The sequence below is a fragment of the Oryctolagus cuniculus genome, chromosome 18 (genome assembly GCF_051225735.1).
Source record: "Oryctolagus cuniculus isolate XC-2025 breed Fujian yellow rabbit chromosome 18, ASM5122573v1, whole genome shotgun sequence".
NCBI classification, from domain to species: Eukaryota; Metazoa; Chordata; class Mammalia; order Lagomorpha; family Leporidae; genus Oryctolagus; species Oryctolagus cuniculus.
In genome coordinates this window covers 4,968,432-4,986,176 of record NC_142884.1, presented here as the reverse complement: position 1 = coordinate 4,986,176, position 17,745 = coordinate 4,968,432, and the positions used below count along the sequence as shown (strand labels likewise).

Here is a 17,745-nt window from a genome sequence, read left to right as displayed (position 1 = left end):
TTTATTTATTTATTTATTTTTTGACAGGCAGAGTTAGAGACAGAAAGATCTTCCTTCCATTGGTTCACCCCCCCCCCCCAAATGGCTGCTACGGCCAGCGTGCTGCATCAATCCAAAGCCAGGAGCCAGGTGCTTCTTCCTGGTCTCCCATGCAGGTGCAGGGCCCAAGCACTGGGGCCATCCTCCACTGCACTCCCGGGCCACAGCAGAGAGCTGGCCTGGAAGAGGAGCAACTGGGACAGAATCCGGCGCCCCTACCTGGACTAGAACCTGGGGTGCCGGCGCCACAGGCAGAGGATTAGCCAGTGAGCCGCAGTGCCGGCCAGCAGTACCCTTTCTCCACACTTCTCCAACCTACAGCGGCTGGGTCTGTGGCGGCAGAGCCCACTGCAATCTGAGCCCACTGACCCTCGGGTTCGATGACGTCTGAGAAACAAACCCGCGTGGAAGGACTCTTCTCCACCGCGGCACCTCATCAAAGTCTCCAGCAAAGCCGCAGTCGGCTTCCTGTCTTCTCAGCACCTGTGCGGTCCACGGTGCGTGCACACATCAAAATATCACACTGGACATCATAAATATAGATTTTTATTTGTCAACTTAAAAAAATAACTTAGTCTCTGAAAAATAAAAAAAAGTAAACACACTCTGCTCACAGACCGCCCAGAGCCGCCGGCCCGGGATCCCGCTTCTTGGCTCAAACGACCTCAGTATCAGGAGAGCTTTCGCCCGGAGCCTGGGGGCTGGAGTCTGGCGGCTGCCGATCATTCTTCTCCTCCAAGCTGTGTCGGATCCCATATCCAAAATAGATGGCAAATCCTAGCGGGGAAATGAGTCGGTGAGGTGGGAGCGAGGCAGGGGTCTCTCCTCCGACGAGGCCCAAGGGGACCTATCGTCTCAGCCTGTCACGGAGAGGTGGTGGGAAGAGGCACCCAAGAGGCCTCTTTTCTCCGGACAGCCACTCACCAATCGCCATCCAGACTGCAAACTGGGCCCAGGTCCTGCCGGCCATCTGCATCATCAGGTAGAGGTTCACAAAGATGCTCACCAGCGGGAGGACGGGCAGGGCAGGCGCCTGCGGGCAGACGGGAGCCCGTGCACAACATTAATTACGTAAATAATCCCTCCCCTCGACCGGTTCTGTCATGCAGACTAAACGCTAATCTGGTGGATGTACTTGGTTTAATTACCAGAGGGGGTGGCACTGTGGCACAGCAGGTGAAGCTGCCGCCCACATCACCAACAGCCCATTCAGGTGCTGGTTTGAGTCCCAGCTGCTCCACTTCCTATCCAGCTCCCTGCTGGGGCACCTGGGAAAGCAGCAGAAGTTGGCCCAAGTACTTGGGCTTCTGACGCCCCGGTGGGCAAGCTGGATGGAGTTCCAGGCTACCGGCTTCAGCCCGGCCCACCCCTAACTGTTGTGACCATTTGGGAATAAACTAGCAGATGGAAGGTATCTCTCCCCAACTCTGCCTTTCACAATACAGGAATCTTTATATTATTAAAATGTATTCTCAGCTGTTTTCCATTTTTAATTTGTATTCACTGGTGTAAAAGGCACAGTGACAGACAGTGAGACAGAAATAGATGCCCCACGCGTCCCAGATGCCTGCAGCACCCGGGGCTGGAGTGAACCCAGGTCACAGGACATCCCAGAGGGATGGGCAACGGGCTTAGCCACAGGGCATCGCATGGGGCGGGGAATTCAGGGAATGGGCCTGATCTTAGCAGCCCCGCTCCACCTTCCTGGGCCGGGTGAGTTTTGGACCAAGGTAGGCAGAGTTTGGTGACTCAGGCTGGGTTGTGGAGGAGCACGGGGTCACTCACCTTGAAGTAGAGAGGGGTGGCATTCTGGGGCTGTCTCCAGACAACGAGAGTGAGCCCCAAAACCAGCAGCAGCAGCAGCACAGCCACGGAGGTGCAAACGGGGTCTCCAGAGAACAAGCGCCCAGGCCACTGGGCCAGCATCAGGCTGAAGGCAGCTAGGAGGAGAACTGCAAGGGCCACGCCGGGGGCTCGGGCCAATTCCACTCCCGCAATGGCCCGCTCCCAGAAGGGCCCTCTCCCCAGCATCCCTCCCCAGCCCTGACCGTGTCCGGCACGGGGCACCCCGGAGACACACACACACACCCCCTCCCCACCGCTCACCAAGCACTGAGGCACAGCCATAGACGGCCTGGCCAGACTTCAGGCTGGGGCCTGGGTCTCCGGGGCTACACTGACTACTGAGAGTCTTCCAGGAGCCTGCGTCAGAGGTGCCCTCCGGGGCCAGTGCTTCTGGCTGGCCAGGCTTCATCTCAAGCTCTTGCCCGCCTGTCTTCTCACTCTCGCGTATATTCTGGTCTGGTTGGTACCTGAATGGGAGGTATTCTGATACTGAGGGGCCAGCTTCGTGGCGCACCTGCATCCCTCGAGAATCAGTCAGAGTCCAGGCTGCTCTGCTTCCCATGCCGCTCCCTGCTAATGCGCCTGGGAAGGCAGCAGTCAATGGCCCCGGGGGGAGACCCATGGGGCCAGTGTTGTGGCATAAAAGGCTAAGCCTGCGCCTGTAGTGTGGGCATGCTAGTTCGAGTCCCGGCTGCTCCACTTCCGGTCCCGCTCCCTGCAAATGCACTTGGGAAAGCCACAGAGGAAGGCCCAAGTGCTTGAGCCCCTGCCACTCACGTGGGAGACCCGGAAGAAGCTCCTGGTGCCTGGCTTTGGCCTGGTCCAGCCAAGTGGTTGCAGCCATTTGGGGAGTGAACCAGTGGATGGAAGAGATCTCTCTCTCTCTCTCCCTCCCTCCCTCTCTCCCGGCCCCCTGGTGGAGTCTCACCTGAGGACAAGAACAGAGAAGGCCACCAAGGAGTAGGACAGCAGGGTCCCAATGGACGTGAGGTCCACAAGATCGCCAAGCTCGAACAGGAACGCCATGACCGCTGGCGTGGGGACAAAAACACAAGAACATGAGGGCCGGCGGGGAGGAGCCGGGAGGCAGCGCGCCTGCCAGGCTTGCAGGCCCTCACCTGCGACCACTCCGGACACGGCCGTGGCCAGCGCGGGCATGCGCGTGCGCGGGTGGATCCTGGCCAGACTGCGGAAAAGCAGCCCGTCCTCCGCCATGGCGTAGATGACCCGCGGCATGGGGAACATGGCGCCCAGGAGGCTGGAGGGGAGGAGATGGACGTGAGGGGCCGCGGAGGGCCGCGGCGCAGCCCCCAGGGCCAGGAGAGGAGCTCCGCACCGACCTGGAGGACAGGGCGCACAGGGTGCCCACGGCCACGGCGTATCTGACCGGGGCCCACCCGACGTGCACGAAGGCCTCGGGCAGGGGGCTCTCGACGTGGATCTGGTAGTAGGGCACCATGAGGGTGAGCGCCGCGGACACGCCGAAGTAGGCCAAGAAGCAGATGAAGAGCGAGATGGCGATGCCCAGAGGCGTCGAGCGTTGCGGATTGCGCGCTTCCTCCCCTGCGGGGTCAAGGCTGGGTCAGCGCAGGCGCAGCAGGGTCACGTGACGCCTCTGCGCGTCCACCGCGCCTGCGCGGGAAGCCCGCGGGTCCAGTGGCGGCACCGGGGCTCGAGCCCGCGCGTCCCTGAGGTGGCCGCCCCTGGGGCCCTTTCCGCGTTACCCGTGGTGGCGATGCAGTCAAAGCCGATGAAGGCAAAGAAACACGTGGCCGCCCCCCGGAGAATCCCGTCGAAGCCGAAAGGCACGAAGCCCCCGGCGCCCAGAGGGCCCAGGCTGTGGAGACAGGGGGGGAGGGGGAGGGGTGTTCTTCAGCCAGAGCCGCAGGTCCTGGCTCCCTGTGGCCCAGGAGGGCCGCTGCTAATGTGGTCAGCTCCGCCCGCCCCTGCCCCGCTAACCTGGAGCTGTTGTGGCCGGAGCTGTTGAGGGCCGTGGCCACGGCGCGGCTGTAGTCCAGCTCCGTGAGCCTCCAGTTGTGCAGCTCCCCCTTGATGAAGCCGGAGACGGTGACGCCGCCCAGCACCAGAAGGTTCACGCCGGTGAACGCCTTGGTGACCAGGGCCGACTCGCGAGCGCCCAGAGCCAGCAGTCCTGCAGAGACGCCGGAAAACAGTGACCCCAGGGACAAGGCGGCCGCGCGGGCTGGCCGGGACTGCTTCGCAGGTACGGTGGATGGAAAGGGCCCCGACCCAGGCGGGGGCAGTCGGGGACACAGCACCCTGAAGGCACTGAATGCCAGTGCATCGTATACTTGGAAAGGGTTAAACCTCGCTCTAGGGCATCGTTCGACTCTCCAAGAAATGTGCACAAGATACATTGATCAGATCAGGGGAACACTTCCCTCTGCTTGTCAAAAGCGTTTAAATTTCAAGTATGTTTTATGTTAACATTTAATAAAAGGGGGGGAGGTGTGGCCATTTGGTGCAGTGGCTAAGATGCCATGTGGGCCGCCCACACCCCATGTCAGACGGTTCAAATCCCAGGTACTCTCCCTCCACTCCAGTTTCCCGTTAATGCACCCCTGGGGAGGCAGCAGTGGGCATCTGCCACCCACGTTGGAGTTGGATACTGAGTGCCAGCCTCTTGCCTTCATCATCGCCCAACGCTAGCTGTTTCGGGTGTTTGGGGAGTGAAACAGCAGACAGGGAGCCTGTCTTACAGAATGAGAATAAATCCTTAAATCTTTTAAAAACAAATTTTGGTCTCGGTAGAAAGGAAACTGAGTGTTTCTCAGCGGAGGAGTGATTTTGACTCCCAGGAGACCTCCTCGTTGGCAGAGTCTGGGCGGGTGTCCCTGGCACTGTGTCTAAGGCCAGGACACTGCTCGGCATCGTGCGATGCCCAGGCTGCCCCGGGAGCAGAACCAGCCCTGGAGCCTGGCCTTCCTGCATCCCTGCCTCCCCCCTCCAGGCCCCACTGCTCCCAGCTCATCCCTGCCCCTGCCTTACCTGTGAGGAGCAGCACCAGCCCCAGCGCAAAGAAGTCTGGGTAGGAGGCCAGGACGTGGGGCACGTGCAGGGGGAAAGTGCCCTGCAGGGCCCTGGCCATGTGGCCCCCGATGAGGTTATCGAAGGAGGTGCTCCAGGCCCGGGCCACGCTGGCTGCGCCTGTGGGAGGATGGACATTCTTTGTGAACAAAAGAGACAGAGAGAAACCTCGTTTCTCAAAGAGACTTTTACGGAAAAAAGACGAAATAGCCAATCTCCAAGTTTCTTTACATGGGGTGGGGACAAGCAGAGACAAACATTAGAAAAATGGGTACACTAGTGCTGCCATCAGTGGTACAGCAGATTAAGCCACTGGCTTCTATGCTGGCATCCCCTGAGCCTCAGGTTCAAGTCCTGGCTGCTGCACTTAAGATCCAGTTCACACAACTGGGAAAGCAGTAGATTATGGCCCAAGTACTTGGGTCCCTGCCCCCATGTGGGATACTGGAATGGAGTTCCTGATTGCTGGCATCACCCTGGCCCAGCCCCAGCCCCAGTCATGGCCTTTAGGAAGTGAACCAGAGGATGGAAGATCAATCTCAATCTCTCTCTCTCTCTCTCTCTCTCTCTCTCTCTGACTTTCAAATAAAGAAACTTTAAGATGCAGAGGGGCTGGCATTGTGGCATAGCAGGTAAAGCTGCCGCCTGCAATGCCAGCTGTATCCCTGCTGTTGGCCTAAGAAAGCAGCAGAAGATGGCCCAAGTGTCTGGAGCCCTGCCAGGTGGGGAGACCCATGGGAGACCCTGATGGAGCTCTTGGCTCCTGGCTTGAGCCTGGCTCAGCACTAGCCACTGCAGCCATTTAGGGAGTAAACCAGCAGATGGAAGATCTGTCTCTCCCTCTCTCTCTCTCTAACTCTGACTTTCAAATAAATAAATCTTAGAAAAAGAAAAATAAACAGATGTTAGGCGATACACGCTACACAAGAAAAGAAGCTGGCCAGCCGGTGGGGCCAGCTGGGAGATGAGAGTGGCAGTTTTCTTAAATGAGCATCAGGGAGAATCTCCCGAAGGTGACAACTGAGCGGAGACATCAAAATGACGAGAAACGAGCCTCGTGGAACACGGCCCCTCATCGACAAGTGCCCCTCCCTACCTCCTCCTGCACGCTCACCCCGCAAGTAGATGACAGTAGTGTGAGAGGAAGGCTCCAGGCACCCCACTGTCCATGTCCCAAACCTCCCATCCTAAGTCCTGTGTCCCCACACCATCCACCCGTCCCATCCTCTCACCAATGACATAGGAGAGTATGAGGTTCCAGCCGGTGACGAACGCTAAGAGCTGGCCCACTGTGACATAGCTGTAGAGATACGCAGATCCAGAACAGGGAACCCGGGCCCCAAACTCGGCGTAGCACAGTCCAGACAACACAGACGTCAGGGCTGCCACCAAGAAGCAGATGACGATGGCCGGTCCAGCTTTCTCTTTGGCCACCTCCCCAGCAAGGACATACACACCGGCCCCCAGGGTGCTTCCCACACCCAAGGCCACCAGATCCAGGGTACTCAGACACCGAGACAAGCGGCTCTCGGCCTGCTCGCTTGGCTCCAGGGGCCGCCTGCGTACCAGCTTCTGACCAAACCGCCAAAGGTGCTGGCACAGCATCCTGCACGGAGTTGAAGGGCTGAGACCTGCTGTGAAAACAAGGCAGGAAGACATCAGCAACATCCACCCAATCTGGGCCTCTCTCAGCACAAGACCACCTCCACAGGGACCTTCGGGAGCCTCATTCATCTCCAGTCCTCGGCTTCAGGCATCAGTTAGACTTTCAATTCTTGGGGTTGGGCACTGTGGCACAGTGGGTAAAGCCACTGCAAAGCCACTCCATCCCATACAGATGCCAGTTTAAGTCCAGGCTGCTCTACTGCAGATCCAACTCCCTGCTAATGTGCCTAGGAAGGCAGCAGAAGATGGCCCAAGTGCTTAGGTTCCTGCCACCCACATAGGCGACCTGGATGGAGTTCCAGACTCCTGGCTTTGGCCTGGCCCAGCCCTGGCCATTGCAGTAACTTGGAGAGAGAACCAGGGCATGGAAGACCTGTCACTATGCCTTTCAAATAAATAAATGTTTTTAAAAAGATCAAAATCCTTTTCAAAGTTCTTGGAAGGTCTACCTGAGGAGACAGAAGCTTCCAGAACAATGCCTGGCACACAGTGACTTCTGGATAAGAATGGGTAAGAGATATTTTTTGCAGGCCCCTGACACTCCTCAGCTGGCTGGTTTTGCACCAGCTCCTTACTTGATCTTCCTTCCCTATAAAGCAGGGGACATCATTGTCATCATGCCCTCTCTGTGACATGTGTGCAGTGATAGTCACTCTGCCTCTCTCTGTGACCCTGCATTTCCAATAAATAAATTTCCTTAAGAATTGGATTTTTGTGGGGGCTGGTATTGTGGTGTAGTAGGCACCTATGGTGCCGGCATCCCATATAGGCACCAGTTCCTATCCCAGCTGCTCCTCTTCCGATCCAGCTCTCTGCTATGGCCTGAGAAAGCAGTGGAAGATGGCCCAAGTGCTTGGGCCCACCACCTGCATGGGACAGTGGGAAGAAGCACCTGGCTCCTGGCTTCAGATCGGCCCAGCTCCAGCTGTTGTGGCCATTTGGGGAGTGAACCAGCAGATGGAAGTCCTTTCTCTCTGTCTCTCCCTCTCTGTAACTCAACCTCTTAAATAAATAAATAAAATCTTTAAAAAAAAAAAAAATTGGGTTTTTGAACAGGGAAGAAAGGATATGGTGTTTGTTGGGTAGAAAAGAGTCCAGCACAGCCCCAGTCAAGATCCATTGTTTTCAGCCCCAGGGCATAAAAACAAAGGACCTGGCTCCTGCATAGAGGAAGGTAGGACTGACTTTCACTAGGTAGCAAATCTCTCCCTGATCCTTTGTGGTGTGCAGCACAGGCTGAGTATCCCGCATCCAAGACTTGGGGCCAGAGTGTTTCTGATTTGGAGGAGGCGGGTTTTAGGGTATATAGATGAGATCATATAGATGAGATTATCTGGGGTAAAGAATCCAAGCCCAAATACAAAACCTACTGTCTTGTATACTCCTCCTACACAGACCCTGGAGGTAAATTAACATGATATTTTTATTGCTCCTGCTTTGTTTATTTACTCATTTTTATTTATTTGAAGGGCAGAAAGATCATTCTGCTGGTTCAATCCCCAAATTCTTCAAAATCTGAGGTTGAGCCAAGCTGAAGCCAGGAGCCAGGAACTCCATCCATGTTTCCCATATCAGAGAGTAACTTACAATACCTTATGCAACATAAGTGCTGTATAAATAGTCATGCTGCACTGTTTAGGGAATAAAGACAAGAAAATGTAGATGTTCGGGTCAGGCACAACCTTTTTTAAATAGTTTTGATCCAGGGTTGGTCAAACCCAGGGGTCCAGAGTGCTGACTGTAGAGACAGATGGATGACGCACATGCTGTAAGTTCTGTGCAGGGCTTGACCCTGGTAACACTACCTACCCCTGAGTCCCAAAGGGAGTCACAGCCTCCAGACACCCCTGCAGCCCCACCAACTCAGACAATCCCTCTGGCTGTGTACTCAGCACACAGGTCATGAAGAGTTAAAATTGTATATGTGCAGGTGTAAAAAGTTAAGCTTACAGGTTATACCTTCCTGGTACAGCTGTAAAAATAAGAGTGAAGTAGCACCTTGACAGTAGGGACTTCATTTTGGAACACCTGAGACTCCATTCTGAGAAAGCACCCCCCAACTGTGAGACTCTGGTCTGAAACTATGATCTCAAATAATCAGACAATAGCAATACACTACATCACCCTTGGCAATGCACAAAAACCCCCTAGCATGATTGCTCAAGCTTAAAAAATAAAAAGGTTACACCTGTGTTACCTGAGCTAATAATGAAAATGTAATTTGTCTATGTCTTAAGATCATAATTGCTGATTGTAAGATATTAGCAACCACTTAGCAACCGTGTATTCTCTTCCCCCTCCTGATTTTGCGGGTTTTGCCTTTATAAACCCTAACCTTTGGTTATTCGGGGCTGCTCTGCTCATGATGATCAGACAGCCCCAGCATGCTGGATAATCAATAAAACTTCCCCGTGCTGTTTGCATAAGAGACGTGTCTCTTGGTGACGTTTTTCGGGAGGTCGACTCTAACTGTCACAAGTGTGTCCCCACCCTGCTTCCAGAGCTTCTGACCCACTGGGTAGAAGCTAAGAATCCTACAACCCCCTCGCCATAGCCCCAGGTTCAAATAATCAGCAGGAGCTCACAGGCCTGGGCAGGGGGGCGGGGGGCACTGCCCATACATCTACCAGTTTATGATAGAGGGCATGTCAGCTCAAGTAAGCAGCCTGATGAGAGACATTGGGGGAGGTCTGGAGGGGTGCAGAGCACAGGAGCGGCTTTTATTCCCGCGGACCTGAGATGCCTCCCATCCCCCACATCTCCACCTGGAGGGCTCCCCAGACCCTGCCCCAGTGAGTTTTTATGGAATGTTCATTACACAGGCATGATTAACACGTGGACAACCACATAGGGAGATGATTGTACGAGAATAGTGTGAGCTGATCACACAGACCAGTGGGGAAACCCAGCCTGGCCTGTCTGTCCAGATTCTTCCTGGCCTCTCCCAGCAGCATTCCTGATTCCCAGGTGTGGAGCAGGACCTCTTCTCAAATGGGCAACTTGGGACCAACTACCAGACCAGGCACGTGATAATTGCTTCATGGCCAGCTCCAGGACAGAAAGGCAAGGGAAGGCTGCTCTGTCTGTGGCCCACGTTGGGGAACAGAAACCCCAGTTCCTAAGACCTGTCTTGAAGGGGACACTGGACAGAAACATCCATTACACCAGTGTCAACCCTTTCTCCCAGACCCAGCTCCACACCCCCTAGCTTCCATCCAGAAACAGGTCCTTCCACCCGAGCACGGGGCCATGCTGATGTAAGCAGCATGCCGCATTGCAGTCGTCAGAGTGCCTGAGCCCACATGCCCCGTGCCCCATGTCCTGCTGCGAGCTTGCCCAGGACTTACCGAACTCCTAGAGTCCCTGAAGCAGTCCCTGGAGTGCTGGGGAGGCCGACAGGGGTGTCTGTGCACTGAGACAGTCTGGAGCTGACGGATCAGCAGCAAAGGCTCCCACCTGAGGCTCAAATTAACTCCTGGGAGGTGCCTGGTGGAGAAGGTGGGGAAGGGCGGGGCAGAGCGTGTAGGTGATGCCATCAGACGTCGACACTCTGTGATTCCAGCAGAGGGATGGTTCTACAGTTTTTTAAAAAAATAAATAAATGATTCTTTTATTTATTTGATAGGCAAAGGGACAGGGAGAAAGGGAAAGGAAGAGAAAGAGCTTCTACCTGCTGGTTCACTCTCCAAACGGCTGCAACAGCCAGGATTGATCCAGGCTGAACCCAGGAGCCAGGAACTTTATCTGGGTCTCCCATATGGGTGGCAGAGGCCCAAGTACTTGCATCATCTTCTGCTGCCTTCCCAGACACATTAGCCAGGAGCTGGATTAGAAGTGCAGCAGTTGGGACTCAAACCAATGCTTATACGGGATGCTGGAACCACTGTGAATGCTGTAGCTTTTCAGGAGGAAAAGGCTTCACTCCATCCAGAAAATATGCAGGTTATCACAATCCACAATATCACAATATGCAGATATTCACAATCCAAAATATTTGAAGATGCTCGGACGGTCCTTATAGCGTGGTTGCGTCCCATGCCCCATCTTCAAGATTTTCTGGGATGTTGTAAGGGAGAAAATGAGAAATGGTCCCCTCCTCTCCTATCACAGAGATTTCCATCTCCTGTGTCTTTGTTATATGGTTAATGTCCAGCTGTGATGGGTCATCTCGTGGGGGCAGTTTGGAACGTGTCCTATGAAGTCATGTGGCGCCCCTACTGGCCATCGTGACTCTGCCTCACATGTGTATTCTCCCTAGGAATCTACCACCTGTTTCCACTATTCACATTCAAAAATCCCATCACAGAATTATACTGTGATAGAATTCTCAAACTTCTCATCGATTTATCTTTTCTGTTCCGTAAGAAGTCTGCATGATGACTTTAATCAGAGGCCTGATTAGCATAATGATCCATTTAAAGGGTGCTTCTCAAGCTTCTGTAGCTCTTAAAAAAAATATTTATTTACCTGAAAGGCAGAGTTACAGAGAGAGAGAGGGAGAGACAGAGCCATCTGCTAGTTCACTTCCCAAATTGCCACAAGGGATGGAACCGGGCTAGTCCAAAGCCAGGCACCAGGAGCTTCTTCGGGTCTCCCACATGGATGCAGGGGCTCAACCATTTGGGCCATCTTCTACTGCTTTCCCAGGCCACAGCAGAGAGCTGGATCAAAAGTGGAACAGGACCCACATGTGATGCCAGCACTGCAGGCGGCATCGTACCTGCTGTGCCACAGTGCCAGCTGCCATCTTTTGTATTTATTTACTTATTTATTTTAGAGGCAGAGAGAGACTAAAAGAACTCTCATACATTGATTCATGCCCCAAATGCCCACAACAGCCAGGGGTAGGCTAGGCTGAAGCCAACTGGGAACTCAGAAGTTAACCTGCTACACTACAACACTGGCCTCTATCTACCATTAAAAAAAAAAAAAAAAGGCAAAAAAACACCTTGAGATGCTGTATCAAAAACCAGAAGTTCAACACCTGAGCTGATATTGACTATCACCATAAGTCATCAGTAAACAGTGCTGTCAGATTTGATATGGGAAGATCCGGAAGATGTGCTGTGCAGATGGATCATTCGCAAACCACAGCAACAGGATTACAGGACACTCCTTCACTGGTTAAGGAAAACGAAGTCAGCTGAGAGCATCGCAGCCTCGGACTGAAAAACAAGGAGGGAAAGATCAAGATGTCATGATTAAGCAGCTAGCAGGAAAAATGTTTCCAGAAATCAAGAGAGACTGATGCAGGGTCAGGTGTGTGTGACTCGGGGTGAAGCCACTGTTTGTGATGCCCATATCCCATACAGGAATGCTGATCTCAATCCTGGCCACTCTGCTGCTGATCCAGATCCAGCTTCCTGCTGATGTACCTGGGAAGGAGCATTGGATGGCTCAAATGCTTGATACAGATGGAATTCCACGCTCCTGGCTCTGACCTGGCCCAGCCCTGGCTGTTGTGGGCATTTGGGGAGTAAACCAGCAAAAGGAAGCTCTCCCTCTCTCTCCTTGTCTGTCCTCTCTGTTTCTGTCTCTTTTTGTCACTCTTTCAAGTAGATGAAAATAAATAGACATTAAAAATGAAAGCCATTGGTCTGTTTCTGGTGACACAGGTATACCGATGACCCCACAGGTGATCTGGTGATGCTTCAATGCATGCTGTGAAAAAAAACACAGGCACTCTGTCAAGGGATGGGCTCCAATAAGCCTTTCTTCTGTGCCATGCCATTAAGATCACACACCAGCATGGCCAAGTTGTTCATCCATACATTTTTTTTTTTTTTTGACAGGCAGAGTGCACAGTGAGAGAGAGAGACAGAGAGAAAGGTCTCCCTTTGCCATTGGTTCACCCTCCAATGGCCGCCACGGCCGGCACGCTGCGGCCGGCGCACAGCGCTGATCCAAAGCCAGGAGCCAGGTACTTCTTCTGGTCTCCCATGGGGTGCAGGGCCCAAGCACTTGGGCCATCCTCCACTGCACTCCCTGGCCACAGCAGAGAGCTGGCCTGGAAGAGGGGCAACCGGGACAGAATCTGGTGCCCCGACCGGGACTAGAACCCAGGGTGCCGGTGCCACAAGGTGGAGGATTAGCCTATTGAGCCGCAGCGCCAGCCATTCATCCATACAAACAAAGGCTTATGATCTGGGTTGAAGAGATATTTTAAGATCCCTGAAGTTTGGGTGTGACAAGACGAGAAATAAACACGAAGCCCTTCTACTGCAGACCTCAGCATGAAGGTTGCTCAAAAAAAAGCACCTGCGTGGTTGAGTTGTTTGCTGAACCCTGTGGATTTCAAGGAAAAGCATGTTGACTTACAGAAATAACTAGTAGACTAATCACTGTGACTCAGACTTGACATTTGGCAAACACTCTTAAAAATGAAAGTGGCTTTTCAAAGAAGTGCCAATATGTGTTGCTAACAATAACATTTGAGCTTTCACATGAAAATCAGAATGTTGGAAAAACCTTTAACCCTTTTCAAGAACATGATAGCTTCCCAATATTTAAAGACCATAGTGATGTTTATGGGACAATTAATGAATGCACTGTTGTTCATATTTCATCATGAAATGCATCAATGCTTAGAAACTATAACTCAGAATACAGTAGTTTCCAAAGGACAAAATAAGCAGTGGGTAAAAGATTTATTCAAACCACAAACAAACCAATGGATTTTTTTAAAGATTATTTATTTGAAATGCAGAGTTACAGAGAGATTGAGACAGAGAGAGATCTTCCATCTGCTGGTTCACTCTCAGATGGCCACAACAGCCGGAGCTGAGCCAGGCTAAGCCAGGAGCCAGGAGCTTCTTCCAGGTATCCCACGCAGGTGCAGGGGCCCAAGCATTTGGGCCATTTTCCACTGCTTTTCCAAGCCATAGCAGAGCTGCATTAGAACAGGGGCAAATGGGACTCGAACCAGCGCCCAAACGGAATGACAGCGCCACAGGCAGAGGATTAACCTGCACCACAGTGCTGACCCCAGCAGGAAGCTTTAATAGGGAGAGGAGCAAGGACTGTACCCAGGCAATCTGATGTAGGACCCAGGTGTGGTTAACAGTGTCTTAATTCCCAGGCCAAATGCCAGCCCCACTTATTTTCAGTTAGAACCTGAATCATCAAGGAGGGTGGGAGGGAGAGAGGTGGAGGGAGGACTGGAAAATTATTGTATTTTTAGAATTGTATCCACAATCACCTTGACTCTGTTACAAACTAAAATAATGCATAAAAAAGAAATGCCCCTTCCTGGATTGACCTGCGGATGGATGTGGAGACTTAGGGTTGCTGGAGACCTTTTGCTGTTGAGGTCTCATCTTCACATACACATTGATCGACAGACTTTTAAGGTCTGTTTGTTTATTTATTATTTGTTTGAAAGGCAGAACAAGAGAGTGAGAGGTATCTTCCATCGCTGGTTCATTCCCCAAATGTCTACAACAGCTGTGACTGGGCCAGGCCAAAGCCGTAGCTTGGAACTCCATCCAGATTTCCCACATGAGTGGCAGGGGCTCAGGTACCTAGGCCATCTTCCACTGCTTCCTCAGGCGTATCAGCAAGGAGCTGGATCAGAAGTGAAGCAGGCCGGCGCCGCGGCTCACTAGGCTAATCCTCCGCCTGTGGCACTGGCACCCCAGGTTCTAGTCCCGGTTGGGGCGCCGGATTCTGTTCTGGCACCCACATGGGAAACCAGGAGAGGCACCTGGCTCCTGGCTTCGGATCGGCTCAGCACGCCAGCCGTAGCGGCCACTTGGAGGTTGAACCAACAGAAGGAAGACCTTTCTCTCTGTCTCTCTCTCTCACTGTCTAACTCTGCCTGTCAAAAAATAAATAGAATTACACAGAGAGGAGAGGCAGAGAGAGAGAGAGGTCTTCCATCCGATGGTTCACTCCCCAATTGGCCACAACTGCTGGAGCTGTGCCGATCTGAAGCCAGGAGCCAGGAGCTTCTTCCAGTTCTCCCAAGTGGGCATGGGGGCCCGGGGACTTGGGCCATCCTCCACTGCCTTCTCAGCCACATCAGCAGGGGGCATGCAGTTCTCGAACTGGTGCCCATATGGCATTCCAGCATATCATGTGGAGGCTTCACTTGCTACACCACAACACCAGCCCCTCTGCTGCTTTCATCCACTAGGCTGGAAGCCATTTATGCTTTTAAGTGAGTTGTGGCTGCCACGGGTCTCCATCAGACAAGAATAGGTCATCAAGATGAAGACAGAGAACCTCAATACATAAGGGCAGGCACCTACCCAGCTTCCGCCCACAAGTGTCAGCAGCACCCCCACCCCACTGAGATAAACAAAACCATCTCCAGACCAAAACTATTGAGGGACAGAATGTCCCAGGCTAGGAGCCACTTGGCTGGGTCTAAAACAGCACATACTGTCATCTAGTCGGGGAAAGTTCTCAAATGTTCTGCATTTGTTTCAGGACAAGGAGTCAGACATTCAGACTTCAGCAGGGAAACACAAGGTAGACCCACATCCCACCCACCAGTGGGGGCGTGGTCAGATGCAGAGGGAAAACCATAGCCTAAGGCATAGACTTGGAGACATCACAACACACGAACCATTCCTTCCAGCAGGAATGGGCAAATGGATTATAGGCTAGGATTAGAGCTGTCATGACCAGGCCCTGAGACAGTTAATCCAGTGACATTCTGGGAGTAGTGGTCAATCTCCTTCTCCAGACGGCCCCTCTAGGTCCACCGAGAGCACTGCTGTCACAGCTTGCCCCAAGCAGCCTACCTCCAAGGTCAAGAACACCCTGGAACACCAACTTAATCCTCTCGAAGGTGATTAGCTAGGAGACTATGCAGGGAGCGTGGCTTACAAATCCTTATCCTTGGGTCCCACCCACAGAGATTCAAGTTGATGGGCCCTGGGGTGAGCCCCAGGCATCTTGTTTCAACTTCCCAGGCAATGAGAATACACTCCCGTGATTGAAATCCCCACCAAGACTTGTAAATACCATTCATTGGGTCTTCTGCCCCTTAAGATGCAGGTTCACCTTTGAGACGCACTTTTCCAGACTCAGGTGAGCATTTCTGAGAACATCTCATTGCAATACTGAAGAATCCCAGTATCTTATCTCAAAAGGGAAAGGAGTGAGCTACCTGGAACAGGATTTGGAATACAGAGACTTTTTTTTAACAAAGTTTTCAATGCACATGGGACAATCTAAGGTCAACCTGTAGTCCCTGGTCATATCTTCAACCCCAGGAAAAAGGGAAAATTTCTACCTGTGGCTTCAACAGTCAATGGTAGTAGCTTGAGGGAAAGCAAATCTTTGGACCTCTAATAACTGAACTTCATTTGCGACCTCTTAGTGACTTTAACTGAAATTCACATAACCTACTCAAATCATTTATTTTATTTATTTGAAAGGCAGAGTTACAGAGACAGAGATCTTCCATTGGCTGGTTCACTCCCCAAACAGCTGCAATGGCCGGGGCTGGGCCAGGCCAAAGTCAGGAGACTAGTGCAACATCCGGGTCTCCTACGTGGATGGTAGGGGCTCAAGGACATGGACCATCTTCCACTTCTCTCCCAGGCACATTGGCAGGGAGCTGGGCAGGAAGTGGAGCAGCCAGGACTGCTCCAGCACCCAAACACACTACATCAGCTTCCAGAGAGAACTTAAGGGCATTTACTATGTTCACAACATCCTACAACTACTTCTATATAATTACAGTATAAATCCCCATTAACTTGTTACCCTCACTCTGTCCATCAACAATGAATAAGCAAACCTTGTCCATCCATTCCCCAGGATTCGTCCAACCACAGAAAGGCATGAAGTGCTGGAGACACATGCAGCCATGATGAATAAACTTGAAGCAGCGTGCTCAGGACACCAGAGGCCACGTGTGCAGTAGGGATTCCATTCACATGAAGTAGTCAGTCAGCAGGAAGCAAATTTCACACTGGTTTCCCACACTATCAGAGGACAAAAATACAGCTTCTAAATTGTTGCCTGGTGTCTGATTTGCCTCTGATCGAATACCTGAGGAACATATTCCCTAGGATGCTTGGAAAGGAAGCTCAGGACTGTCGCAGAATGAATGCAGCAGTGGGATGGAAAGAGAGCCGAGGGCAAGAATGGCAAGAAAAGCTGGTGGGGGGCCGGTGTCGTGGGATAAGCCACCAGCTGTGATGCTGCATCCCCTATCAGAGCGCTGGTTCTGATCAGGCACCCTGCTAGTAATGCACCTGGCAGAACAGCAGTGACTATGTGGGCCCCTGCCACCTGGAGACCCAGATGGAGCTCCAGGCTGCTGGCTTCAGCCTGGCCCAGCCACAGCCATTGCAGCCATTTGGGGAGTGAACCAGCAGATGGAAGATCTCTCTCTCTCTCTCTCTCTCTCTCTCTGTCACTCTGCCTATCCAATAAATCATTTATGTCTGATAAAGATATTTTCCTCAGAAACCTTTTTCTTTTTAAGATTTAATTTATTTATTTGAAAGGCAGAGTTACAAAGAGGCAGAGGCAGAGAGAGAGAGGTCTTCCATTTGTTGGTTCACTCCCCTGATGGCAGCAATGGCAAGAGCTGCACCAGTCTGAAGCCAGGAGCTTCTTCTGGGTCTCCCACGTGGGAGCAGGGGCTCAAGCACTTGGGCCATCTTCTACTGCTTTCCCAGGCCATAGCAGAGCTGGGTCAGAAGTGGAGCAGTTGGGAATTGAACCAGTGCTCATACAGGTTGCCGGCGCTGCAGGCAGCGGCTTTACCAGCTATGCCATAGTGCCACCTCCCCCCCAAACCTTTCATTTAAGGAATACAAACTTAGGAATATAGTGATTCTTCCCACTGTACCCACCCTCCCACCTACACGCTCACCCCTTTTCCTCCTCCTCCTCTCCCATTACCATTCTTATTTTTTACTAAGATCTATTTCCAGTTGATTTTATACATGTTATCACAGATCAAGGAGAACATAATGGTATTTGTCCTTTTGGGACTGGCTTATTTCACTAAGCATGATGTTTTCCAGTTTCATCCATTTTATTGCAAATGACAGGATTCATTTTTTTCCACTGTATAGTATTCCATGGTATATATATCCTATTTCTTTATCCAGTCTTCAGTTGATGGGCATTTGGGTTGATTCCATATATTCCATATATTCTATGTATTACCTATTATAAATT

General features: G+C 52.2%; 1 protein-coding gene across 3 annotated transcripts; it reads right to left on the bottom strand.

Annotated features, from left to right (window-relative positions):
- Positions 1–578: 578 nt before the first annotated feature.
- On the bottom strand, positions 579–10,085 carry LOC100350376 (cationic amino acid transporter 3). 3 transcript variants are annotated; one of them, XM_089319403.1, is made up of 12 exons: positions 9,945–10,085; positions 6,165–6,563; positions 4,894–5,052; positions 3,844–4,036; positions 3,609–3,721; positions 3,225–3,447; positions 3,003–3,142; positions 2,813–2,915; positions 2,146–2,351; positions 1,825–1,991; positions 964–1,072; positions 579–816 (listed from the first exon to the last, which is right to left on the bottom strand). In XM_089319403.1, exons 2-12 carry the CDS (start codon positions 6,535–6,537, stop codon positions 695–697), a joined length of 1,908 nt encoding a protein of 635 aa, XP_089175529.1. In that variant the 5' UTR covers positions 6,538–6,563; positions 9,945–10,085; the 3' UTR covers positions 579–694. The 3 variants fall into 3 exon arrangements, with proteins under 3 accessions (XP_089175529.1, XP_089175530.1, XP_002723388.5); XM_002723342.6 differs by having other exon boundaries at positions 587–816; positions 6,165–6,566; positions 9,945–10,084; XM_089319404.1 differs by lacking the exon at positions 6,165–6,563 and having other exon boundaries at positions 583–816; positions 9,945–10,077.
- Positions 10,086–17,745: the final 7,660 nt, after the last annotated feature.

Excerpts from the sequence above, each read along its gene's own strand:
- LOC100350376 (XM_089319403.1), bottom strand. The coding sequence starts at position 6,537 with ATGCTGTGCCAGCACCTTTGGCGGTTTGGTCAGAAGCTGGTACGCAGG. Across the intron at positions 3,143-3,224 it reads CTGTGCGCCCTGTCCTCCAG|CCTCCTGGGCGCCATGTTCC; the intron begins GTCGGTGCGGAG and ends CCTCCCCTCCAG. Across the intron at positions 2,916-3,002 it reads CGTGTCCGGAGTGGTCGCAG|CGGTCATGGCGTTCCTGTTC; the intron begins GTGAGGGCCTGC and ends TCCCCACGCCAG.